This window comes from Amblyomma mixtum, chromosome 10 (genome assembly GCF_055824585.1).
Source record: "Amblyomma mixtum isolate Tamu chromosome 10, ASM5582458v1, whole genome shotgun sequence".
In the NCBI taxonomy this organism is placed as follows: Eukaryota; Metazoa; Arthropoda; class Arachnida; order Ixodida; family Ixodidae; genus Amblyomma; species Amblyomma mixtum.
The window spans coordinates 144354295-144381517 of record NC_143021.1 but is presented as its reverse complement, the minus strand read 5'-3'; the positions used below and the strand labels follow the sequence as shown (position 1 = coordinate 144381517).

The 27223-nt window shown below is 51.1% G+C and overlaps 1 protein-coding gene and 1 pseudogene across 1 annotated transcript in view; one reads left to right on the top strand and one right to left on the bottom strand.

Annotated features, from left to right (window-relative positions):
- The first annotated feature begins 2482 nt into the window (after nt 1-2482).
- LOC149327185 (uncharacterized) lies at nt 2483-3070 on the top strand (annotated as a pseudogene).
- A 17644-nt stretch (nt 3071-20714) lies between these two features.
- The window catches only part of LOC149327183 (uncharacterized), a 128592-nt gene continuing 122083 nt past the window's right edge, over nt 20715-27223 (bottom strand). The window contains exon 2 of the mRNA XM_089562341.1: nt 20715-23347. Coding sequence (XP_089418467.1) covers nt 20715-23318 — 2604 coding nt within the window. The 5' untranslated portion in view covers nt 23319-23347. The remainder of the gene's footprint in view (nt 23348-27223) is intronic.

Here is a 27223-nt window from a genome sequence, read left to right as displayed (position 1 = left end):
CCGGACGCCGTCCTGACCCGTCCCGATATCCACTTGTCCCTTCTCGCACAGTTCGGCACGTAAACACTGATATCCGGCAGTAACGTCCTCTCATCTTGACCGTGCCGTGCCTCTGCAAGAATAGAAGGAAGAGAAGAGTCCAGCCGGGGTCGCATTTGATAACCACGAAGCATCTCTGCTGGAGATTGCCCACTTTGCTGTGGAGTTCTTGGGTACTTGAACAACAGTCTTACTAGAATGTCCTCCAACTTCCATTGCTTCATTTTTCGAAGCCCATCCTTCACCGTTCGGACAACTATTTCAGCAGCTCCATTTGCCTTCGCGTAGCAGGGGGCGCACCTTACATGCACTATGTTGCTTGTCTATAGCCGATTCTTGGGATCACGCGTGCTGACCGGGACCGGACGGACTGACGACTGCGAGAGCGACGTCAGTGCGTCAAATAGATGAGTGCTTTCTTTTAATATTTTGAAAATAGGGTGCAGTGTTTAGTTTTAGGCTAGCTAGTACTTTCTTTTATTATTTTGGGAATAGGGTGTGTTTAGTTTTAGGCTAGTTAGGGGAAGTGCAGGCTAAAGAGAAGAATTTAGGTCAGCGACCTATAACGGTCGGGTCTATTCTGGCCAGCAGCTGTAGTTTTTCAGCGCTCATTTGAGACATATATTTTTTTAGAAAGAAAGATATTAATTTTCTAGGTGATCAGCGTTTGCGGTAGGCTGAATTTTATTTGTGCACGTGTTTCTAAGTGGTTTTTTGTCTTGAGTCTGTAGGTATTCTAGAATTTTTGTGGGAGCAATAATCGATTTCTGCTAGGATGGTCAAGCAACTGAAAGTTAAATGCAAGGAGTGTGAGGCGTCGGTAAATTTGAAAGAACCGCTTTTCGAATCGGTACAGGAGGCCGGAGGCGCGAATTTTATGTGCAAATGTTGCGTATTAGGTGCGCGAATGGACAGCGCTGACCAAGCGAACACCAAACTATTGTTACGGATGGATGCTCTAGAAAGAAAGCTACGTGTAGAGAGTGCAGAGAAGCGCAAACTTCAAGGACAGCTTGGTCATTTGGAAGCAAAAATGGCTGACACTGCCATCGGACGCCACATTGGCGGACATTCCAGCGCCAGCCACGTGCATGGTGCTTGCACTGGCATGGACAGCGATAAGAAAGTAAGTAGGGTGTTGTATCGTATCGCGGCGTCTGCTCATGGCTTGTCGCGTTCGCTATTCCTTGCTGCGCATGCGCCGGCGTCTCACCGAATGTATTTAATCCCGTACGAATGCCGGAGGTGGTGGAGCAATTGCGGATTCGGCCGCCTACGCTTTTAGCTCCCGTTGTCGGCAGTGTTTTGACGTCACGCCGAGACCGAGAGCCAACATCCGGGCACTGAATTCCACTCATCCGGGCACTGAAACGAGAGCATCCGGGCACCGTACGAGGTTTAACGAGACCCTCGAAGAGAGAGGGCCGCGCTTCCGCGCCGTCCCCAAGGATGGCGCCGCGGTCCCACACTCACGCATGTAAAAGACCGGCCGCTGGGCCTACAGTTCATGAAGGTTCCCCCTTTGGCTGGCAGATGTATACACGCTCGCGGAGTATTCGAACGCGCTGAAGATACATTCTTCTCAGGCCTGCGTCTCGTCGTGTCCGCGTACGCTTCTACATCGTCCTGCATTTCATTGCCGCCACCGTCACAGCTGCTTAAGCCGAGCAATGGAGCGTGATGAAAGGAGAGATAGAAAGTGTCTTGCGGAAAGCGATCGCTTTGCGAGTGATACGCCACAGCAGAAGACTGCTCGCCCCTGCCGACAACGCCAGGTTATGCGGCCGCTCCCGAAAGCTACAAGGCCGCCACGGTTCGCGGCTGTCTACCTAAGCCCACAATATTGCAGGAGATCGCTTCGACGCAACAAGAAGAGTGTGGTGTGGTGGGCTGATGTGCTTGACGTTTTGAGGGAACTGAAAAAATTTTAACATACCGTGTCAGCCAAAGCTTAGTTGACACGTTATTGTACATTGTTGTGAACGTCGAAGTCGGGAATAAAAAAAAAGAGTGTGGTGTGGCGTGTTGAACACTAGACCCATTTCAAGATTTTGACTAGTACCATCTACAACCAATGTGTTATGCCCGCAAACATTTCATGCTTACTCTACTCTCGGTTACGGGAGAGGCAGATATTTTTTCAGCAGCGTCCGCTTCGGCGGACGCGGTTGTTGCAGCGACGCGCGTTTTTTCTTTTCTTTGTCTCTTTCACCTGATCTTTTAATTCTCTTCTATCTGCACGCGGCAGCGGTGGTGGCTCGGCTCGAGCCAGTAGGCAGGCCCGTGAAATTTCCTTTTCATCCTTCTCCCAGTCACAACAACAACATGCACGGGAGTCGTTGGTTCGAGGCTGGTAGTGAGCACCTCGTAATAAAGCGTCCCGTTCCCTGGCCGGCGTCTGGTTACAACAAATGACGACGAGGAGGACAACCAAGAAACCAGAATGACCGCAAGCGTCGGGAAGCTACAGGAGTTCCAGCAGGAAAGTGGCAACTTCGAAGTGTACTTGGAAGGCTTCCAATTATTCGCTGCTGCCAACGACATCAAGGATGGCAAGAAAGTGCAAGTTTTCTTAACGGCTATTGGCGAAAAAGCCTATGTCACGCTCAGGAGCTTGCTGTTGCCGGCGGCAGCTGCTAAGTCTTCATTCAAGGAAGTGGTAAGTGCTCTAAAGAAGCACTACGCTTCCAAACGCTCACTTGTCACCGAACGCTACCGGTTCAACCAGCGCAAGCAATAAACCGATGAGACCATCGCGGACTTCATTGTCGAATTGAAGAGACTAGCTTCAGCCTCCGAACTCGGCACGTTTCTGAGCGAAGCTCTGCGGGTTTGGTTCGTCGTGGGATTGCGTTCCGAAGCCATACGGTGCCAACTGCTAGCCCTTCCTGACGATGAGATAACATGTGACCCAGAGTGTAGTGTGGCCATAGCAATGGAAGATGCAAACCAGGACACCAAAGACATGCTGAAATCGCCGAGCAACAGAACAGCTTTGTCGGACAGCACCGAAGTCTACTGGACACGATAGGCAGGGAAGCAGCGTAATGCTGATAACAGAGAAACGCCTTTCAAGGAAAGAGGCAGAGAGAGTCCAGTTCGGAAGACGTCACATGAGACGAACGCTCAATGGCGCCCATGTGGAGGTCAACACTCACCCGTGAGTTGCTCTTTTTAAAAGAGCCGGTGGTACAGGTGTAAAAAGAGGGGACACGTTGCAAAAATGTGCAGAACTAAAGTAGTTGTGAGGACTCTGTGTGATTGCAGGTCTTATTTTAAACAGACACAAAAGTACAAACAATAAACGAGGCGGCTTTTATCGGAAAGGAAACCAATTTCAATATGAGCGAGAAAAAAGGAAAGGAACAAGACAGCAACGCAACAACACACGGGAAAAACACACGGGGGAACAGAACAAAGTGCTTACGAAAAATGCAGAAAAAAGAGTCAAAGAGTAAAGTCACACTACTTGTCTTATTCGAGCAACGAGCGGGGAGGACTGGCTGGGTGTCGGGCAGTCAGGGAGTCTCTGGGCGTTCCAATGTTGATGCAACGCTACCGCAGCGTCGGCGTCCGTGGGCTCCCGGCACGGTTTCCAGGTCTGGTATCCCGGAAAAGTCACGTAGGCGCCAGAAGCGGCCTGTGTGGAGCAGCTGACGGATGGACGGAGAAGAGTGGCGCCTGGGCCTGGTGGTTGAGGTCTCGACGATGGATGTCCAGGTCTGGTGGCCCGGACGTCTGCGGCTGAGGCCCAAGCCCGGAACTCGGGGAGCCAGCAGAACTCGTCCACGTCCGTCGCCCACCGCGCTCTTCTCTTCTCTGCCACGTAATCCTCTTCGACCTGCCCCGCGTTCCCCTCCGCACGCGCTCCTCGTGCTTTGTCTTCTTCTCCTCACGAACGCCGCTGGGTGGCGCTATCTCCTTACAGAAGGCCCCCTCTTCGGAAGTTTTTTCCAAGGGAAAGAACTCAACTTCAGGAGAGCGACACCAGACGCGTTCGACGATCGCAACACAGAACACCGCACCACAGCGCGCACACTACACACCACACACAATACGACGGTCGTCAATGTTCGAAGCGTTCACAGACCTTCACACACACAGCACAGAGATCACATGGAAAGTCAACGTAAAGCGTCCATAGAGGGCGAAGAAACACGGAAAGCATAAAAAGTAGATAGCCGACACTCAAAAACAAACATGAACAAACAAAAACAATTCCAACAACAGGTGTGGGCTACATTCTTCCGTATTCCATTGTTCACATCAAACCACTTCACCGTCGCGAGAACTTTTTCGGCTAGTACTTCCGTTTTCCTTTGTGAAACCGTTTTCTCCAAACCGACCTCCGTTTCCACCATGATTTTACATGTTCCCGTCCTACGATGTTATTCACTCTGTTCTCCCTTGCCTTCGACACAGTCTGCTGACACATATCACACGATCTGACATAACTCTTAATGTCAGCCTGTACACCGGGCCAGTAAAACTCACTGAGCACCCTAGCTATTGTTTGCCGTATTCCATGATGGCCGGATAATGCACTCTTATGTGCCAACTTAAGAACTTGCGTGCGTAAGCCCTTCGGTACCACCGCTTGCTCAACGACTTGGCCGGGACACACTTGGTACGACCGGAAAAGAACACCGTCATCTGTATCAAAGGAGTGGGCGGTCTGTCCCTTGCCATGAAATATTTGCCCCAACTTCCTGCGACACACCTCTAAGGTCGGGTCTTCTTCCTGTTTGAGGCGAAACTCCGGCCGTGACAAGTGGAGTGTGTTCAGAGTGGGGCTTTTACTACTCTCTGAAACCTTTGCTGTCACCATAAGGGAAGGAACATCGACCGCACCCGTCATGGCAAGGGAAACTGCCTGATCAGTGAGAACTGGCGGGTCAACCGGGAATGGAGGTTTAGCCCCGGGGACATTGCCTATTATAATGTCGTATAAGGGTGTAGACAAGCAGCGCGCGATGGCCTTACCCGAGAAGTATGGAGAAGAAATCATCACCTCCGCTTCCGGAACTTCTACACGGGTCCCATTGGCCAAGAATAATGTAGCCTTTTTCCCTGTTAGTGCCGCTGGCGGTACAAGAGACTCACGCACAACAATACCGGTGCTGCCCGTATCCCGTAATACCGAACCAGGCTGGCCGAACACCTCACCGTGCCCCACGGGCATAGCAGTTTCCACCGGGTTGGAAGGACAGACCATCTCCCCCAACTGGCCCTCTACGCGCGTTACCTCTGCAGGGTTATCGGGATGTGAATATCAAGGTGTCATGCAACAGGAGGACTCCTCACGGTCTCCTGGCCTCTTAGCTTTGCACGACTGGGCATCATGTCCTACCTCGCGGCACCAGGTGCAATACGATTGCTTCGGCTTCGTCCGACAATCCGCCGCCTTGTGCCCAGTCTTCTCGCAAAGAAAACACCGCAGGCGAGATTGTGAACCTGAAACCTCGTCCTTGGCTTTATTCATCGTATGCTCCCCCTGTTCTTTGAAGAACAACAAGTTATTTTGCCGCTGTGCTTCGAGAAAATGATCGGCAGCCTCCGCCAGCTTGGAAACTGTCTTGCCCTCCCGTTCACGTAAGAAAAGGGCTAAACGAGAATGACAGTTGTTCAGAAATTGTTCGCTCACGACCATCTCGCGAACCACCTCAAAAGTGCGGCCTTCTCCCCGCATCTCGACCCAATGGTCAAAGAAGCTAAACAACCTGGCAGCATATTGCGAGGCCGTTTCTCCATCCTGGGGCTTGCTCTGGCGAAACTTCTCTCGGTACCCTTCCGCGGTGAACCTAAACCTCTGAAGCAAGGCAAGCTTCGCTTTATCATAATCCACGGAATCCTCAGGCGAGAGCTGACCGAAGACCCTAGTGCTTCGCCGCCAAGGCACAAGCTCAACGCCGTTGCCCACTTTTCTTTTGGCCAACCCTGCCCCGTGGCCACATGCTCAAACCTCTTTAAGAAGGCATCGAGGTCATCCCGCGCTTCATTGAACTGTGGTATGAGGCTGTGCGGGTTAATGGAGCTGGTCGATGAGACGCTACGCTCTCCACGGTCACTCGGAGGATTTGCGCCATCCTCCTTGAGCCTTATTTGTAGCTGCAAGTTCTGCGCCGCTAACTCCAATTTCTGTTTCTCCGTCTCTAAATTCCGTGCCTCTAAATCCAATTTCTGCTTCGCAGCTTCACGCTCCGTCTCTAAATTCCGTGCCTCTAGCTCCAAATTCCGTGCCTCTAACTCCAGCTTCTGCTTCGCAGCTTCACGCTCAGCGGCTCTCTCTTCCCGTGCCTTACGAAGCTCGTCCTCCACCCACGCTCGTAACTCCGCGCCGCACAAGCCCATGCGCTCGCCTAAAGCAACCAACTCTGACGCGCTCATACTGTTCCTAAATTAACACAACAGGCAAAGAAATAATAACCGACCTCGTCCTGTCGTAGTGGACGCCAAATTTGTGAGGACTGTGTGTGATTGCAGGTCTTATTTTAAACAGACACAAAAGTACAAACAATAAACGAGGCGGCTTTTATCGGAAAAGAAACCAATTTCAATATGAGCGAGAAAAAAGGAAAGGAACAAGACAGCAACGCAACAACACACGGGAAAAACACACGGGGGAACAGAACAAAGTGCTTACGAAAAATGCAGAAAACAGAGTCAAAGAGTAAAGTCACACTACTTGTCTCTTATTCGAGCAACGAGCGGGGAGGACTGGCTGGGTGTCGGGCAGTCAGGGAGTCTCTGGGCGTTCCAATGTTGATGCAACGCTACCGCAGCGTCGGCGTCCGTGGGCTCCCGGCACGGTTTCCAGGTCTGGTATCCCGGGAAAGTCACGTAGGCGCCCGAAGCGGCCTGTGTGGAGCAGCTGACGAATGGACGGAGAAGAGTGGCGCCTGGGCCTGGTGGTTGAGGTCTCGACGATGGATGTCCAGGTCTGGTGGCCCGGACGTCTGCGGCTGAGGCCCAAGCCCGGAACTCGGGGAGCCAGCAGAACTCGTCCACGTCCGTCGCCACCACGCTGTTCTCTTCTCTGCCACGTAATCCTCTTCGACCTGCCCCGCGTTCCCCTCCGCACGCGCTCCTCGTGCTTTGTCTTCTTCTCCTCACGAACGCCGCTGGGTGGCGCTATCTCCTTACAGTAGTGCACTCTGTAGAGCCGGATGATAGCAGTGTTGAGCTACTGACTTTGTGTCACACTACCCAAAAAGCTGGTATACCTGCTATTGTTATTGTGGTTACGATAAATGGCAAAGATATTCCCATCAAAATTGATACAGGAGCAGCTGTCTCAATCATGTCGGAAGTCGAGTGGGCGAAACACTTTCCTAATGCCATTTTAAGACAAGCCAGTGTGAAATTGGCGAAATACAACGGCACAGCTGTGCCTACTGCTGGAGTTATGGACGCAAAGTGCTGTATATAAAGATCAGTGTTTCGACTGTCTCTAGTTATTGCAAAGGAAACGCAGGGCGCGAGATTGCCCGCGTTATTCGGCCGAGACTGGCTTTCCCAAATTAGGATCAATGGCCACGAGATCATGACTGTGCAGGCAGTGGAAAGTGACACTCCCCTTAAAAAAAAAAAAAGTATAGCCATGTGTTCGACTCAGGTTTTGGCGCTATTAAATGGTTCAAAGCTAGCATTGTCTTGAAAGAAAATGCGCGACCAGTGTTTGGTAAAGCGAGGCCAGTGCCTTACGCTTTACTTGAGCAAGCCGAACAGGAATTGACACATCTAGAGAAAGCTAGCGTCGTGTATCGGGTGAGGCACAGCACTTGGGCAACGCCTCTGGTTATAGTCTCTAAAAAGAACAGCAAGGAGCTTCACCTTTGCGGTGATTACCGGGCCACCGTAACCAGTGCTGCCAACCTACAGAGTCACTTCTACCCTAATTTGCAACTAAAAATTCCCTAGATTTCCCTAGATACGAAAAATAGCGTTCAGCTGTGCATTGTAAAATTTATGCGTAGTTCAGTACCAAGTTTTATCATGCAGCTACCCTATTACCAGACGCTGGTAAGCAAATTAGCTGTACATTTGAAATGAAGGATGTAAAATGAAGAACTTCTAAATGAAGCTACAGGATAAACCGTAGCGCTCTTTGGAAATTACAAATTAAAGGCTTTATATCGTATGTCTTTTTTTTTTCACTGTACGCAAGATATTAGTAAACATGCATCGGCATGTGAAATTAACTGAATATTTTTCCCTCATGTTGTGTCGGTCTAGACTTCAGCCGAAGGATACCATGTACAAAATGCCTGGAGGTCGCTTGAGGAGTGTACGGAAACTGCGATATAAAAGCTGCGTGTTCATTTGCTGCGATTTCTCCAGAGGGTGGCTGACGTAATAGATTGAGTCAATTAAAGCAATGAAGCAGTGATTGGCTTTTGTATGACTCTTGTGACCTCAACTCACTTTGTTCGTCGTGATGGAACTTGAAATTATGGTTTATGATTTTGGAGGGTATAACGTCCCAAAGCGACCCAGGCTATAAGGGATGAAACAGTGAAGGGCTCCGGAAATTTCGACCACCTGGGGTTCTTTAACGTGCACTCACATTCCACAGTACACGGCTTCCAGAATTCCACCTCCTTCGAAATTCGACCGCCGAGATCGGGATTGAAGCCTCGTCTTTCGGGTTAACAGCCGAGCGCCATAACCACTGAGCCACCGCGGCGGGTGAACTGGCAATTGTTCTCTTAGACTAGCTCCGATTTCCAGCGCGGCTCTCCTTTATAAAAAAAAAAAACGGCGCCCTTGTTCTTGTCTAGTCATCAAAACAAAAATGCAGATATGCTTACTAAATAGGAATTTCACTTCGTGCAGCGAGCTCCAAATATAGCGTAAGGAAGGGGTGCGCGTTTTGAGGGAAGGCGGTGGCGCGCCAGATCACAGCAGCGGGTGCAACTGGCCACGTCAGGGACCATACACGTCCGACTACGTCCGTGTAAAGGCTGGTTCACATGCATGCAAGCGGCAAATTTCTAACTTGTTGGAACATCGCCGCTCTGATTGCTGGAGCCGCCGCGATGGCTCTAAACAGCTTTTGCGCCGCAGCAACAAAGCGTCTTCACTAGCATGTGAAACAGGCTTTACTCGAGCGCGCGGCGGTGTTGTGCAGGCCTCCGTCAGTTCTAGAGAAAAAAAAAACAAAAAACTTGTACTGTCTTCAAAGTTTGAGAGAGGAAAAAAAAGAACTCTCCGAGCAAGTGAAATTTCCCTAGATTATACAAAAAACCCCTTTTCCCCTAAACAACGTCCAAACTCTCTAGATCTAAGGAAAAATCCATAGGATTGCCAGCATTGCCGAGCAGCCGCGATGGCGGCCGGAACGGGCTCGGAACCGAGCGGAGGCGCTGCGGTCTGCGGCGCTGGCCGCTACCCCCCGTCGTCGAGTGTAAACTGGGTGGCGTAAACCCATGCTCTCCCCCTCCTTCCTTGGATAATAGGAAGTAAGCTGGTATGGTATGAGCGGCAATCAGCTGTCACATGGAAGGCGGCTTCAGACTGGCGAGTCGCAAACGTAGTAGTACTAGTAGTAGTGGTTTTATTGGTACATTTCATATGGAAGGTAAGAGTGTTCGCTGCCCCGGCATCTGCTATCTCAGCTGGAAGCACCTGAGCTGGGGCAGCGGAAATAAAGGATAGCAGACAGTGTGTAGAAGTGAAAAAAAAGAGGGGAGAGGATAGCAGAAAGGACAGGGGGAGGAGTACACTGCCACGGTCAATCAGACTGTGCGGCTAATCAGACGGATCTCCAGCAAAAACGAGGCACGAAAGAGAAAGATCTATGTCGACTTGTGCAGGCTTTCGTGCTGAGCAGGATCGTCTACTCCCTCCCTTACCTGCAACTGCAGCTGGCGGAAAGAAACAAGGTCGAAGCTACAATCCGGCAGGCCTACAAGGCGGCCCTTGGGCTCCCGCACAGTACGTCCACGGAGAGGTTGCTGGCCCTTGGGGTTCAAACACTCTCTCGGAGTTGTGCGAGGCGCACCTCGTTTCACAGCTCGGACGACTCACTCGTGTGAGTGCGGGAAGACCCCTCCTATACAGACTAAAGATGTGCGAACAGCTCCCAGAGAGAGAATCGAAAACGCAGTTACCCACGCACATCAAGAAAGCTCTTTTGATCAAACCCCTACCCAAGGACATGCACCCCACGCACCACGAAGGCCGACGAACAGCGAGGGCTCGCGCACTACACACCAAATACAGCTGACACGACAACGTGGCGTACATGGACGCAGCGGAATACCGACAAACCCCGAGAAAAGCGTTTGCAGTGGTCGCGGTGAACGGGAACGGCGCCCCGTTGGCGGCCGCGTCGATAGAAACCACCTCCTCCGAGACGGCGGAGGAAGCGGCAATAGCCTTAGCTATAGCGAACACGCGTGCTGATATTATATTCAGCGACTCCAAAACAGCCATTCGCAAGTTCGCGAGGGGCCGTATCACATCTACCTCACTCCGCATCCTTCAAAACACCCGCCTTGCGATTAGAGAAGTTGAATTGATCTGGGTCCCGGCCCACTCGTCTAATCCGGGGAACGAGGCGGCTCACGCGCAAGCCCGAGGTTTCGTCGACCGGGCAGTGAGCGCGCCCTCCGACCCGAATTTCACGAGGGACGGGTTAATCTCATTTCATGACATCACCCATCACTTTAGGCTGGAGAGGCGCGCATATCCCCCTCCCTACAAGTCGTTAACAAAAGCGCAGGAAGTTACCTGGCGCCGTCTTCAAACACGCTCCCTTCTCAATCCGGCTCTGCTTGCCCTCATGTACCCTGGCCAGTACTATCCAAACTGCCATAAATGTGGTGAAAGGGCCACCTACGACCACATTCTGTGGAATTGCGCAGATGATCCGCCTCCGGCGGAGTTGATACAGCTCCCTTCTCCCGAACGGTGGGAGGCCGTGCTGGTCAGCTCGGACCCCAAGATCCAAGTGCGGGCAATCGAGCGGGCCAACGAGGTCGCCGCTAGCCTTGGGCTAGCGGCCATCTAGTACGTGCCTCCGCAACCTGCTCTCGACACAATAAATGTTTTACAATCCAATCCACTGTCAATAAATCTATTTACATATCTACGTGAAAAATATAAACATATATACAGCTCGCCCACGCGTGGGGATCTGGTAGGTCACAGTACAATCACACGCGCACGACACAAAGCACAGAAAAAGCTGGAGTGGGGGCGTCCAGCGGTTCATTGTCCGAGGTAGCACACGCTGAGAGTTCGGTCACTGCACGCAACTACCCGGCGGGGAACCGAACGATTTCGTTCAATTGGCTACGGTTTCCGAAGCACCAGGAAAGCGGGGGGAGAGCGCAGCAAATCGATTTAAGGCTGTCGCGCGACCTCCACGGTTAGCCAGCATTAGCTTGCAGGCTTATGTCAGCCAGTTGCCTTTCATTTCCGGTCTCACGAACTTCCCAACTGACAGTTTGCAACTTGCAACTTGCAGTTTAACATGGAGAAAATCGATCATGCTCTAAAGAGCGGAGGTAGCCTAAAAGCAGCGAAGAGAAAACTAGGCGTAGGCGATAAGAGACAAAGAGGGCAATGTCATTAGCAATATGAATAAGATAGTTAAAGTAGCCGAAGAATTTTACACAAATCTATACAGTAGCGATTGCAATCAGAATGTTACTGAGAGAGACAGTGGAACACAGCAATGGGACATCCCGCCAGTGACGAAGGAGGAAGTAAAGAAAGCCTTGGGAGCAATGCAGAGAGGGAAAGCAGCTGGTGAGGATCAGATAACAGCAGATTTGTTGAAGGATGGAGGAGAGATTGTGCTCGAAAAACTAGCCACCCTGTATACGCAGTGCCTTGTGACCTCGAGCGTACCTAGAGCTTGGAAAAACGCTAACGTTATCTTAATTCATAAGAAAGGGAACGTCAAGAACCTGAAGAATTACAGACCGATCTTTGCCTACAAGGTATTTACTAAGGTAATTGCTAATCGGGTCACGACAATCTTAGACTTCAATCAACCAAATGACCAGGCAGGCTTTCGTAAAGGATACTCGACAATGGACCATAATCACGCAATCAATCAGGTGATAGAGAAATGCGCAGAATATAACCAGCCCCTATATATAGCGTTCATTGATTACGAGAAAGCATTCGACTCAGTAGAAACCTGAGCAGTAATGGAGGCATTGCGGAATCAGGGTGTAGAAGAGTGTTATGTGAAAATAGTGGAAGATATTTATAACGATTGCACTGCTACCATAGTTCTCCATAAAGTCAGCAATAAAATTCCAATACGGAAAGGTGTCAAGCAGGGAGACACGATCTCGCCTATGCTATTCACTGCCTGTTTACAGGAGGTATTCCGGGGCCTGAAATGGGAACAGTTGGGCATAAAAGTTAATGGAGAATACCTAAGTAATTTGTGATTCGCTGATGACATTGCCTTGCTAAGTCACTCAGGACATGAACTGCAAAGCATGATCAATGAATTAGACAGGCAGAGCAGAACCGTGGGGCTAAAAATTAACATGTAGAAAACCAAAGTAATGTTCAACAGCCTAGCAAGGGAACAGCAGTTCGCAGTTGGCAGCCAGGTGCTGGAAGTAGTAAGAGAATATGTCTATTTAGGGCAGGTAGTGACAGCTGATCCAGATCATGAGAGGGAAATAACTAGAAGAATAAGAATGGGGTGGAGCGCATATGGCAGGTTCTGTCAGATCATGAATGGTAGCTTACCAATATCCCTGAAGAGGAAAGTATACAACAGCTGTGTCCTACCGGTACTCACCTATGGGGCAGAGGCGTGGAGGTTATCAAAGGGGTTCAGCTTAAGTTAAGGACAACGCAGCGAACTATGGGAAGAAAAATGATAGGTGTAACGTTAAGAGACCGGAAGCGGGCGGAGTGGGTGAGAGAACAAACGCGCGTTAATGATATCTATAGTTGAAATCAAGAGGAAGAAGTGGGCTTGGGCAGGGCATGTAATGCGAAGGCAAGATAACCGCTGGTCCTTAAGGGTAACGGAGTGGATTCCAAGAGAAGGCAAACGTAGCAGGGGGCGGCAGAAAATTAGGTGGCCGGATGAGATTAAGAAATTTGCGGAAATATGGTGGCCGCGGCTGGTGAAGGACCGGGTTAATTGGAGAGACATGGGAGAGGCCTTTGCCCTGCAGTGACGTAATCAGGCTGATTATGCTGATGATTAAAATAACGAGCGCCCTCTATAATTTGCCAACCAAACACCCTCGTTCGCAGACGGCAATCTCGCATTCTTCTTCGGAAAGGGAGGGGAGAGATGTCCCTTTATCTGTACGAGAGTGAAAGGACTCAATAGAGCAGGGGCGCGAGGAGCGGGTCGAGACAGGCACTCGTCAAGGGAATGCATCATGGTAACCTTTGCACAACTTTCCTTTACACTCAATCTCGAAAGCTGGTAATGTCCAGAGGGGCTTCAGAGTCACGCAGATTTGGGGGGCAGTCCCGCACACTTTTTCGAAGAATGACACAGCGGAGGGCTGTTCACTCATCTCCCCTCGCGCTGACCCTTTCAGGCAGCATGGCAGGAAGCGAATACGTGTCTGTGAACGAGCAACGCTAACGAGGTTATGAAACCTGAAAATACGAGAGTGCAATTCGCTGCATCAGCCTCTAGAGTGCATTCTTATTTTTTAGGAAGAACAGGATTGACGCTGTTAATTTCGCACGTCGCTGCTGAAGCACGGAGAACTGCGTTGGTTTTACGTGCATGGTGCCACGGACTGATATTGCGCATGCTCTTTAGTCACCTCAGTCTTTATACCGAACTGCGAAGGATGTGGGTTAAAACGACTCATCTCACGTTTCACGGTCAGCGTCTTCTGGCATCCAAGTGATGTAGGGCTGTGTTAACCCTTTCACGCACCTAGCAACGATCCTAAAAGTTTCTCAATACTACCAATAGACAAGGCATTGGCCACCGCAGCTAATTCATCACGAAACGGAACAGGCATGCCGGGAGGATTAGGTTTGGTGGTTTGGTTTGGTTTATGGGGTTTAACGTCCCAAACCGACTAAGGCTATGAGAGACGCCGTAGTGGAGGGCTCCGGAAATTTCGACCACCTGGGTTTCTTTAACGTGCACTGACATCGCACAGTACACGTGTTTGGCTCAGGTATTGTTGGCAAAAAACGTGGTCTCTTGCAATAACGACACGTTTCTTCTTGTAGCAAACCTCGAGGAAATGCTAATGCAGTTTTGAGTAATTACTTTTTTGAGCAATGAGTAATTACTCCCTTATTAAAAACCACAACGTCTATGTCAAGTTTAAGTGAAAGGCAAGTATGCGCGTCATAGGCAAGTAAGTATTGCGCGCAGCAGTAGCGCGTCTTCTTTGCTGAACTGTGTGGTCTACCTGAGTAGCTTTGCACGACTCATTCCAGAGACGCTTATACCTGTTTACATTCTTCTGGGAGAAATACGTGGCACATGCTAGCATCGCTATACTGTGAGAGCAGGTAAGCTGCAGGTTGGCCTTCTTTAGCAAGCTCTTTTTTTGTGTGTGTGGTCTGTGGTGTAAGTGGTCAATTTGTCCACCACAGAACGCGGTGGCCTTTCAGTGCAAGCCAACATTTATTTGTCCAAAATGTGCCTTCCAGAGACTTCTAATTGCCCGTGAAGGTTCAGCGTGCTCAAAATTCGACTTGCAGCATCTAAAAAAAAAACAGATGATCGGGGCCTACGTGAGCGCTGTTCACGCACGCTGGCTATGCCATTATAGGCAGACACGGAGTGAGAGAATAGTTGTCTCCCGTCTTCTTAAATAAAATAAATGAATAAATTTTGAGGACACTGTGGGCAACGCGCATGTTTGTTAACTTTGTTGGAATTTTTTAACACCGATTGGTCCCGAGGTATCTTCCTGAAAAAGATTCAATTCAATACCCGTAATCGTACACATACAAAGCGGCGACGATGCGGCTGTAGCTGTGTTGGTCATATGGCAGCGACAGGTGAAGTGGATGACGGTTTGCCATCCACTTTCGGCCAGTGAAATGGAAGCAACGTTTTACGGAACCCCTTCACTGCAATATAGAAGAGTTTCTATTACACACTCACTGCCTTGAAGGCGCGGTAAACTGGATTAAATTGTCCCTGAAAAGGGTGCTTGATGTTGCCTATAATGCGCTTGCATTATGTAGAGTACAGGGCACCGAGTGCAAACATGCCGCATACAGGACCTCAAAAGCGAACCGAATATTTACAGTATATTTTTTAAAATTCCCGCTATCACGCCTCGCGGCGACCTGCTGCGCCGAGCTTTCGCCGTAATCCGAACGCAATGCGTCACGCAGCGATCGTTGCGTCGCAGCGAAGTGCTGTAATTGGTTCGCATTGACGTCTCTCTCTGACGTCACACAGCTTCAGTGGCCGCGGCCGGAAGCTCCGCCCCCTCCTCCTGCGCGTTTGCCGGCCGGCGGAGCAGCGCCGACATTCCAGCGTGCAAAAAGTGACGTGAGGAAAAAGGCGCGGAGACCTGTCAATTTCCATTATTACTACAAATAACTCAGTTTCTACTAGACGCATTAAAAAAAAATTCTTGCTGGAGTATATTTGTGAAGCGGCGTCGTTTAACATCCTAGGTATACCACAGGTTTAGTCGGAGCCCCTTTCAGTTAAGTTGATACCCACGACGGGATTAGCTGGGAACACGCGTGTGTTGTCATTCCGCCATCAGAAGCAGTCGAGGAGTGCAATCGACTCAGAGTTCCCAGTAAACACGTGCACGCTAGCTGTAATGGTTAGAAAGTTTCAGAATCATTTTAATTGATTGCTAGGTTAACGTGAATTGTCTTCCTGCTTTTTCTGTGCCTGGTCACATAAAATGTGTAATGAAGATACGTTTCGTGTGCGGCACGCAGTACATCAGATGCAATACAAAAACAACCGCAATAAATCAAGGGAGCCTGGCGTCGCCTACTGACTCGATTAATTGGTCAGCACTACCTCTCGGTGACGTTGCCGCACTCTCAGTGTGCAACGCCTACGGGTAACCCAGACAACAGCCACGATACGGACCATATCCAAGATCTTCAAGTGACTGCAATGCTCACATTCTTTATGGATGTCCTCCGTGCTCTGCTTCTAGCCTGCGCACGCCAGCAGCGTACTGCGCACTGGACGCGCTACATCCAATTATTGCGGATCAACTTAAATGCAGCCATCATCCGAGAACCTACACATCAATGGACACTGCGGTACGAAAAGAAACCGCAATGTGTAGCTACTTGAGAGCGACTGGCTTAAGGGACACACTGTAGTCTTTGACCCTTCTCTCTTTTCCTTGAAAGGTCTCCTGATCCCCGGTGCAGGGTAGCCAACCGGAACACCCTTCCGGTTAGCATCCCTCCCTTCCTTCTTTATCTGTCTATGCCTTCGCACAAGTAGCGGTTTTTGTATTAGTCACCCCACTAATGCATAAATATGTCGTAATGTGTAACTGCGGAATATAACTAAGCACTAAATTCTGTGTGCTGTGAACCTCTTGAAAAACGGAGGCTTTTCTTCGCAACCTGCGACTTACGTACAGCTTGTCATACGGCCATCTCGGTTCCCATCAAGTCCGTTTATCTATCGTCGTAGGAACGGCAAGGACGAGGTACCAGAGACTTCACAAGAACTGCCATTGAAACATAAGCGCGTGGCTTAAACGTTCGCTTTTGCATCCTCTTGCACTTTTTGACCCCGGTCCTCCTCATAGCGCTGTTGCGACAACCATGAAAAAGTTGCAAGCCCGGACATTTATTTTAGACTAATCTACAAATGTAATTTCTGGTCAGACAATATGCACTTATTTACTCAATATAAATGCATTCGTCTATAAAAAAAGATGGAGAGGTTAGGGCACGCTGCAGGCAAATTATTTTTCTTTCTTTTATTTGTTGCTTAGACGTTTGCGACAAGCAAGCGTCCACGTGTAGCTGTTTGGCATGCTGGACCGCCCTGGGGATGGAAAGTGCCTGGTTGAAAGATGGATGAATTGAGTCTTGCGTCCTCTCCTGACGCACCTGAAGCCAATGGCTAGAAAATGTCAATAAGACCTAGCAACGCTCTAGTAGGTGCTGAAACATATTATTCAGAACAGCTACTTACTGTTAAGCGCGTGGGGAGAGAGCAACTAACGAAAAGAACACCGGGTGCGTGAGGTACATATAGGCATCACTTCATTGGTATCACAAAACGATCATTATCACAGCAGGCATGTTGCCGGTTCGTTCATAGTATACGGCCCCGCAAAAAAGAGGCAACACAAATTTCCACAACTAAGACAAACGGCAAAGCGCATTAATCATTGAAAGATATTACAGCTTTGGTTTAGCCATTTCTTACTGCATATGGCCGTTGATTCTATATCGTCAGCCGTAAGAGAAAGCCTCGGCATGTCAATGCTAATCAGAGAAATCTGACCTGGCCCCCCGCCGTGTTCCACCTCAATCTTCTCTCAATCTTTCCTTCTGGCCTTAAATCTCCCCTTACACGGAGAGGAGAATTTCACACTCTTCAATTTATACCTGCCAACTAGGGCAGGTGGTGACCAATAAATTGAATTTAAATTATGAAAATAAATTTAATCACTTCATTACGCTACGTACATTCAGTTCGCTTAGTAATTAAGGCCATACGGCTGACGCTGTGGTACCATGGCAGAATGCATGCCTATGTGGCTAAAATAACTAAAACAGCTTTCGCTCTTAACGAACAAAAATGGAAGCACAAGGCAGAACGAAGTGATCATATTTTGGACAATGCACAGACGTAGCACACATTTTTGCATGCTTTTCGCACTAATCTCGCCTCCGACTCATTTCAATCCTACGACGACTGGACGTCGCGCATCTCTGCAGCGATCACGTCCAGTAGCCGTCGCGTTCGCTCTCGTTACCCAATCCAAGACCCAGATCCTAACCTTCTCCGTTTATGGCGTCGCCGTAAACGTCTTCAACGCTCCTTTCGCTCCCAACCACACAATGCCCAACTTTCCTCCCGGATCACTGCTCTGCGGGCCGAGATCGTCGCCCACTGCGCCTCCCTCGAGCACTCTCGTTGGAGTGCTCTTTGTGATGGCCTTGATTCTGCATTGCACTCGCGATCCGCATGGTCTCTCTTAAAATCCCTCCTTGGCACTAAGCCTTCCCTTGCTCCCACTGTAGCTAAAGCCCTCACTCAGGGGACTCCCTCCGGAGTTTTTGATCAACTCGCCTCTCTCTACCTCCCGCCCCCTCTGCCACCCTCCTACCCGGTGTACTCAGGTGGACCTAACCCCGATCTGGACCAATACTTCACTCTCCGGGAGCTCAAATCTGCTCTGGCTGCTAATGCTACAAGCTCGGCTCCCGGTGAGGATGCCATTACGTACGCCACACTTCGTAACCTTCCTGACTGCGCCAAAGAATTCCTCCTTCAAACCTACAATGAGGCCTGAGAGAGCGGCTGCTTGCCGAGCTCCTGGACATCCTCCCTTATTTCTATGATTCCAAAGCCGGGCAAACCTCCCTCTCCCTCTAACCTCCGCCCAATCTCCCTGACGTCGTGCGTTGTTAAGACCCTTGAGCGAATGGCTCTGACTCGTCTCTCTGATTTTCTTGAGGCACGGGAGTTCTTCCCCCACTCTCTTATCGGCTTCCGACGCCGCGTCTGTGCACAGGACGTGTTTATGATTCCCCAGCAAACGTTCCTGTCCCCTACACCCACTCAAATTTACGCACTTGTGACCGTCGATGTTCGCAAGGCCTTTGACGGTGTTTGCCACGATCACATCCTTTCTCAACTCGCCTCTTTGGATTGTGGCTCCCGCATGTACTCCTATATCCGCTGATTCCTCTCTAAACGTGTGGCTCGCTTTCGAGTAGATACCCACTTGTCTAACCAACACCACCTCACCCGTGGCACTCCTCAAGGTGCTGTTCTCTCTCCTACCCTTTTCAATCTCGCTATGGCCCCTCTCGCCTCCCAGCTAGCTGAAATTCCCGACCTGCATCATATATTTTACGCCGATGGCATCACTCTCTGGTGTTCATCTGGCTCTCCCGGTCACGTACAGGACACCCTGCAACGTGGCCTAGATCTCATCGACTCCTTTCTCACCACCGCTGGCCTCTCTCCTGCTCCTGAGAAATGCGAGCTTCTCCTTCTCAACCATTCCTCCTACCAGCGCTCACACCACCACTTCGTCTCTCTCCACCTTTCTGGCTCTCCCATTCCTGTCGGCACACAGTGCAAAGTTCTTGGCTTCCCTTTGCATGCGGCTAAGAATGTGCAAGCCCTCCACCGCGCTGTCACCACCTGCCACTCTAACTCACCTCCTGCGGCGCGTGGTCACTCGACGCTCAGGCATCCACGAGGCTCACGCGTGCCGAGTTGCCCACGCGCTGGCCCTCAACAAGGTTTTGTATTTTGCACCGTACGCTTCCTTCACTCAGACTCAACTCAACGCTCTCGAGACTGCCCTTGTGGGCCTCTACAAGGCAGTTCTCAACCTCCCTATCACTACCTCTACCACTAAGCTCTTTGCCACAGGCCTCTTCCATCCTCTTCGTTCTCTTCTCAGTCTCCATCGTCACTCGCAGCTTGCCCGGCTTTCCCTTACCCGTCAGGGTCAGTGGTTATTGACTCAAGCGGGTATCTCGCCCATTCCAATCTCCCCGTTTACCTCTCCTATTCCCACCCCCGCTCCCAATCTTCGTATCCTTCCCCTCCCGACCAACATGTCCCCCGTCCTGCACGCCGGACGTCGTCATGCGGCCGCACAGCACCATTCCCCTCTCTTTGATACCCGGGGTGTAGCTTACACGGATGCCTCCTTCGTGGCTCCTCGAGGTTCCTGCGGCTACGCCCTGTACCATCCACACCTCCCTGCTCCTGAAACCCACACCAGTGGGCCGTATCTACACCCTCCAGACGCATTGTCTCTCGAGATTCTCACTATTGCGCATGCGCTCCAGTCATTTGCCCTCCTTCCCTCTCTCCAAGAGCACACAGTCTATTCAGACTCACAAGCCGCTATAAACCACATACAGAAACGCACCCTGACCCCTTCTCTCCAACAGGAGGTCGAACGAGCGGTCTCCGCACTGCAGCCTTCCATCGTTTTCCTCCGCTGGGTCCCTGCGCATTCAGGGATTGACGGCAATGAGCTGGCCCATCAGCTCACCCGCGACACACTTTTCCGGGCACCGTTGATCCCCTGGCCCAAGCCCTCGGAGGACTATGGGAGACTCACCCTTCGCCGCACCATAAAAGAGGTCTACCTTGAGCTCCGCCTCGACAAACGCCTTTACCCTCCCCCTCATCCATCACTCACGGTGCCGGAGTCTCGCCTTCTTCGGCACATTCAGATGAATGCAGTTATCAACCTGTTCCGCCTCTTCCTCTATCGCTATCGATCGGACCCTTCCTGTCCCAACTGCCCCTGTATCTATGCGGAACTGGCCCATTGCCTCTTCTATTGCCCGGCTGCTCAGCAGTCGGGTTCCTTCCCCCCACCCTCTCTATCCATCACCACCTGGCTCGACTGGCTTGGCGCTGAAGGGGAAGAACAGCGGCTTCTGGTCGCCCAGGCGGTCGACATGCTCGGCCTATAAATTATGGTCGATTAAAAGTCTTTTACTACTATTTACATGAACACGCGTGCAACATTCAGTACGGCATCATTCTACTCCGGTGAAACGGGCACGTCGCTCAAGAGCAAGAACTGCCGTATGTGACGTAGACAGGGTTCGGGCAAGTCACCCAGTTGCGTCATCCCGTCATCTCTGGCGCTGCATTCTACGCCGTCACGCACTACGCCTGCGAGGCGCATGAACTCCGCGAAGTCCTGCAGTCCGAGCACACACCGAGAAATCAGTTGCTGTGCTTGAGCTTCGTCGATAAACGCCGTCGCCTGAAGCTCGTCTACCAAGGTCGGAGAGGTGGAGACCATCTCGAAGGCCTCCGCAGTGTACTTCACACGGGTGCCGGTGACGAAGCGAGCAGCGCGCTTTGCCAAGGCTCGGTTCCTGTGTAGGATGTCATGGATGGCCAGGCGCTCGGTCATACACTCATCACCATTATAAAAACAGCTCATGTGAAGCAGAGTGTAATTATCCGCAAGCTCCGCCTTTGAGAGCTCCGTGATGAACGAAGTGAAAGCTTCGCGACTGGGAGCGTGTAATGTGAAACTACGGAGGGCTCGACTTCGGTGCAGGAGGCTGACCAGCGGTGCCATGTCACAGGAGTTCTGCCTAGAGAAGATGAAGGTCATATTGCTGATGCTCGGATTTCGGCACACGGCTTCGCATATAGCGGGTCCGCACACATTCCAGCACCGGCTACAGCACTCCGATTCCAGAGACAGCGCCAGGTGAGTGATGCTAGTCGCGCTCTGGATCATCTGAACGATGGGCGTTGTGGCTGGTTCTGTCGCACCATTAAAGCACAAAATCGAGAACACCCGTAGCTTGACGTGCGTGAGGTTGCTAGACACGGCCGCTCCGTCCCCAGCGGTCTGGAGCAGGCCGAGGGGCACGGCGAACGAGGGCCAGCCCAGCGGACGGGTGCCTCTGCCTGGGTAGTACACAGCACAGTGGCCACTGACAACCACTCTGTCTTGCAGGCCACATTCAGAGAGCGTTTTGCAGATTTCCCATCTGTGGTGACCGAGGTTTTCGAGGATGATCTTCTTCAGCGACTTGTTCGCGGTCACCGCTCGACAAAATTTCTGGCACTCTAAGAGGCTAAAGCCGCACATTGAGAATGTCAGCTCCGTGATGGAGGTGTCATTCTCGAGCAGAGCGGAGATCCAGGGCATTACATGGTCATCGTCACTGTAGTGCAGAATGTGGCACCTTCGGCATACATGCCTATGAAATTCTTCAAATGCTTCGTCGTCATCGTCGGTGTAGCTGCACCTCAAGCTGAAGTGCCTGAGCGTCTTGTTGGTGCGCAGAAGCTGCTTTATTGCCGTGGCGTACTCCATCCTGAGTGTGTTAACCTCTAGCTTAAGTCTGACCAGCACCTTGTGAGTAGCCAGGGCATCGCAGATAGTCAAGACGTCCACTTTTTGACCATACTTAACCTCTTTTATAAACAGCGATCTTAGGGACGAATTCTGCTGCAGGAACGCTCCAAGAACGATATGCGGGTTGCCTGGGCCGTAGGGTATAGCGCCGGCGTTAAGAATCCTTGACGAGAGTGACAGGTCTCGGATGCTCCTATTTTGGAAGAGCCTTGATAGGAAGGTTTTGGAGGCCTCAGGGTGCACACGGACCTCCAAAGCTATAAGCGTCTTCAAGGTAGTTGTTTGCGCGAGGAGTGGCGCAAGATCGGCAATCAACTGCCAGTGCAAGTCCACGGACAGGTCGAGCGATGTCAGTCGTGTCAGGGATATTATAGCCGCTGCAACGATGCCGGAGACAACGACTCTTGGCGACTTCAAGTCCAAAGAAAGCCTATTCAGTTCCAGCGCGTCGCGAATTGCGAGGCACACGATATCTTGATGGCCAGCGAGGATTTCATCGTTGATGGTGACTTCCGCAACGCACCGGTGCTTAGTCAGCAGATGGTATAAAAGTGCCGAGGCTCGGTGCTTCTTTTCCGTCATGTTGGGGTTTCTCGTGCATGTGCCGTCAATCGTCGGAACGAGGATGAGCTGGGAGGAAGCGTCCTCTTGTAGTTCCAGCCCCACGGCCCAGAAGAAGCTGTTCCAAGCTTTAATATTGGCTACGATGTGGCACAGGTGGCCTTCCCGGCTCGTGCATGGTCGACGATGGTCGACACTTAGACCGCCGTACCGGCTGCAGACTCCGTCCATTTCTTCCAGTGGTAGCAACGGGGCCTTGAGCGCCTCAACGTCTTCGGGCACGTCCACGTTTTCGGGCGCTTCCTTGTTTACGCGCTCCTCGACACCTGCGGGTTCCTCGACGCCTGCGGGCTCCTCGACGCCTGCGGGCTCCTCGACGCGTGTGGGCTGCTCGACGCCTGTGGGCTCCTCGACGCCTGCGGGCTCCTCGAAGCCTGAGGGCTCCTCGACGCCTGTGGGCTTCTCGGTGCCTGTGGGCTTCTCGGTGCCTGAAGATGCCTCGACTTCGGCAGGCACCACCACATCAGCGGGCACCTGCTCGTCTTCGGGTACTACTTTGTTTTCGGGAACATCAGCCTCCTCGGGAACTGGCACCTCCACAGGAACCTCTTCGGACTCTGGAACCTTTTTGGGCGCCACAACCTCCGCTTCGTCAGTTCTGACGGCAGCGCTTTCATCTGGGCGCTTCCGCTTTGGCATGGTGGCAGCCTCGTCTGGCTGGAGCTGGCCTGCAAGAAAAGCATCGCGGAATAAATAAAAGGCACTTGGCGCGTAGCTCAAATGACGAAACAGATTTCCTGCTGATCTCACCCAGGCTCGTGACATGATGAATGTACAGCATCTTGAATTTAAATCATTCACCATGCATGTTTTACAGCAACGCGTCCGCACTGCCGTGATCTCGTTCATTCGTCTGATTAGTCAACCGGCCATGACCCACAACGGCCTAGTTGGAGTGTAAGGTTGCCTGGAAAACATGTTGGCACGATAATCCTGGGCATGAGACGAGCTAAGAATTTTCTTAAAATCGCCTTCTGCCCCTACCTTCTGCTGTAAGATCTATCCCCGCAGTACAAGCATGGAACTGATGACGTCACGTCCAAATCATTTATCCATCCAGAGAATAGATGAAAATTCAGCTTGAGAGGATGATGAAGTCTCCTTAAAAAGCTGCCACAAGGATGCGTTCTTAAGTAAACAAAGTAAAAGAAAACAGGAGAAATGGTAAATGAAGCCAAAGAAAAAAGCACTCGAGTGTCACGGCGTCGTGCGGAATGTAAAATCATCATCATGAGCCTACGTCCACTTTAGGACAAACGCATCGCCAATGCATCTCCAATTAACCCAGTCATGTGCCAACTGCGCACAGCTTATCCCTGCAAACTTCTTTATCTCATCCACCGAACTATCTTTCTGCCGCACCGTGCTACGATTGCCTTCTCTTGGTGTCCAGTCCGTTACCGTTAACGACCATCGATAATTCTGCCTTTGCATTGCGTGGCCTGGCCAAGCCCATTTCTTTTTGTGATTTCGACTAGGACGTCATCACCCCACGATTGTTCCCTGACCCACCCTGCCCTCTTCCCGTCCCTTCATCATCGTCATCAGCTTGACTACGCCCACTGCAGGGCAAAAGCCTCTCCCATGCCTCTCCAATTAGCCCTATCATTTGCCAGTTGTGGCCACTGTATCCCCGCAAGCTTCTTAATCTCATCCACCCACCTAACTGTCTGCCGTCCCCTGCTACGTTTGCCTTCTCTTCGAATCCACTCCGTTACCCTTAAGGACCAGCGGTTATCTTGCCTTCGCATTACTTGCTCTGCCCTTACGCATTTCATCCTCTTCTCCATAGCTCGCTCTGTTGTCCTCAATTTAAGTTTAACCCTTTTCGTTAATTTCCACGTCCCTGCCCCATAGGTTAGCCCCGGTAAGATACAGCCGCTATATAGTTTTCCCTTATGGGATATTCACGATCAGGGAGAACCGGCAGTTATAATCTCCCCTCTACGGCTGCGCCAGTTGAAATCCTCTCTTAAGATCTCGTAGAGGAAAATTGGGTTGAAGATGATAATTGTAGGATTCTTGACATCTTGCAGGTTCGAATTGCTCAATCACATTGCAAGAGGACACTTCTGGAGAGGTTAAACTTTTATAACAATTAAAAGCACAAAGGAAGACACAAGCAAGGAGAAAACATATTTACACTTGACTGACTCGATGTGACGAAACCAGCCCTCGGTCCTGCCGAAGCAGCGGGTTTTAAATCCTATGTCCCCGCCCTCGGTGGGAGGAATAACCAGTCAGGTACTGTACAAACATCCACCCAATAACTTATTGGGAAAAGGAAAACACAACCAAGCAATGATTGGGGAAAGAAGGTAGCTCATCGCGACACCGTACACATATCGTATGTACACTTTCCACCATCACGAATGTGCTTTCCTGCTGCGAGCTTCGCGAACACTCTCACTTTCCCATGATGCAGATTACTTCAATGTCTGGTTGACCCAAGTTCCAGGAAAGCCACTTCAACTCATCTGTTAAGCATCGTAGCTCCTCATGCCTGCAGCTAGCGTGACAATATGTCAAAGCACGCCGCTGCAGACATGGCACAAAAGCCCACGCACTGTGATGTGGCCTAACGACTCCGTCCATGAGGGGAGCTTAACGTCTCCCGTAATCCCCCGCCATTCGGCGCCCCCCTTTCTCCCGCTGGGTTGAGTGACCCCTTTCTGTGTGGTTGTGCGGAGGGCCCAAGAAAAAGAAAGTAATGGGCATTCCACTATCGCGAACCGGATGCGGCAAAACAAAGTACAGCACCGTAAACTTCACTCCGGCCAAATGCGCTCAAACTCAGTTTTATTCTTCTAGTTATTTCTCTCTCATGATCCAGATCTGCGGTCACTACCTGCCCTATGCAAACGTACTTCCTTACCACTTCCAGAGCCTTAAAACTATTTGTTAACTCGTTTTCTTGCGAGAGTTTCAGGCCAACCGTTCTTCTCTGCCTGTCTGAGTCACTGATAATACTTTGCAATGCATCACCTGAGTGACTTAGCAAGGAAATGTCAGCAGCGAATCTATATTACTAAAGCCTCCCTAGACTGTGCCTCCCGCATGCACTGTTATATCCGCTAATTCCTCTCTAAACGTGCCGCTCGCTTTCGAGTCGACACTTATCTGTCCGACCTCCACAACCTCACCCGAGGCACTCCTCAAGGTGCTGTACTCTCTCCTACCCTTTTCAATCTTGCTATGGACCCTCTCGCCTCCCAGCTAGCTGAAATTCCCGACCTGCATCACATATTTTACGCCGATGACATCACTCTCTGGTGTTCGTCTGGCTCTCCCGGTCACGTACAGGACACCCTGCAACGTGGCCTAGATCTCATCGAATCCTTTCTCACCACTGCTGGCCTCTCTCCTGCTCCTGAAAAATCCGAGCTTCTTCTTCTCAACTATTCCTCATATCAGCTCTCACACAACCACTTCGTCTCTCTCCACCTTTCTGGCTCTCCCATTCCTGTCGTCACGCAGTGCAAAGTTCTTGGCTTTCCTTTGCATGCAGCTAAGAACGTGCAAGCCTTCCACCACGCTGTCACCACCTGCCACTCCGTAACTCACCTCATGCGGCGCGTGGTAACTCGGCGCTCAGGTCTCCACGAGGCTCATGCGTGCCGAGTTGCCCACGCACTGGCCCTCAACAAGGTCTTGTACTTTGCGCCCTACGTTTCCTTCAATCAGACTCAAGAGCCGCGGTGGCTCAGTGGCTATGGTGCTCGGCTGCTGACCCGAAAGACGCGGGTTCGATCCCGGCCGCGGCGGCTGAATTTCTTTGGAGGAGAAATTCGAGGCCCGTGTACTGTGCGATGTCAGTGCACGTTAAAGAACCCCAGGTGGTCGAAATTTCCGGAACCCTCCACTACGGCGTCTCTCATAACCTTAGTCGCTTTGGGACGTTAAACCCCATAAACCAAACCAAACCATCAACTTAACGCTCTTGAGACTGCCCTTGTGGGCCTCTACAAGGCAGCTCTCAACCTCCCTATCACTACCTCTACTGCAAAGATCTTTGCCACAGGCCTCTTTCATCCTCTCCGTTCTCTGCTCTCTCTCCATCATGATTCGCAGCTTGGCCGGCTTTCCCTTACCCGTCAGGGTCAGTGGTTACTGACTCAAGCGGGTATCTCGCCCATTCCCTGCGCCCCGTTTACCTCTCCTATTCCCACCCCGGCTCCCAATCTTCGGATCCTCCCCCTTCCGTCCAACATTCCGTTCTGCATGCCGGCCATCGTGATGCGGCCGCAAAGAACCATTCCCCTCTCTTTGATACCCAGGGTGTAGCTTACACGGATGCCTCCTTCGTGGCTCCTCGAGGTTCCTGTGGCTACGCCCTGTACCACCCCCACCTCCCCGCTCCTGAAACTCACAGCAGCGGGCCGTTTCTACGCCCTCCGGATGCATTGTCCCTCGAGGTCCTCGCCATTGCGCATGCCCTCCAGTCATTTGCCCTCCTTCCCTCTCTTCAAGAGTACACAGTCTATTCAGACTCACAAGCCGCTATACACCACATACAGAAACGCACCCTAACCCCTTCTCTTCAA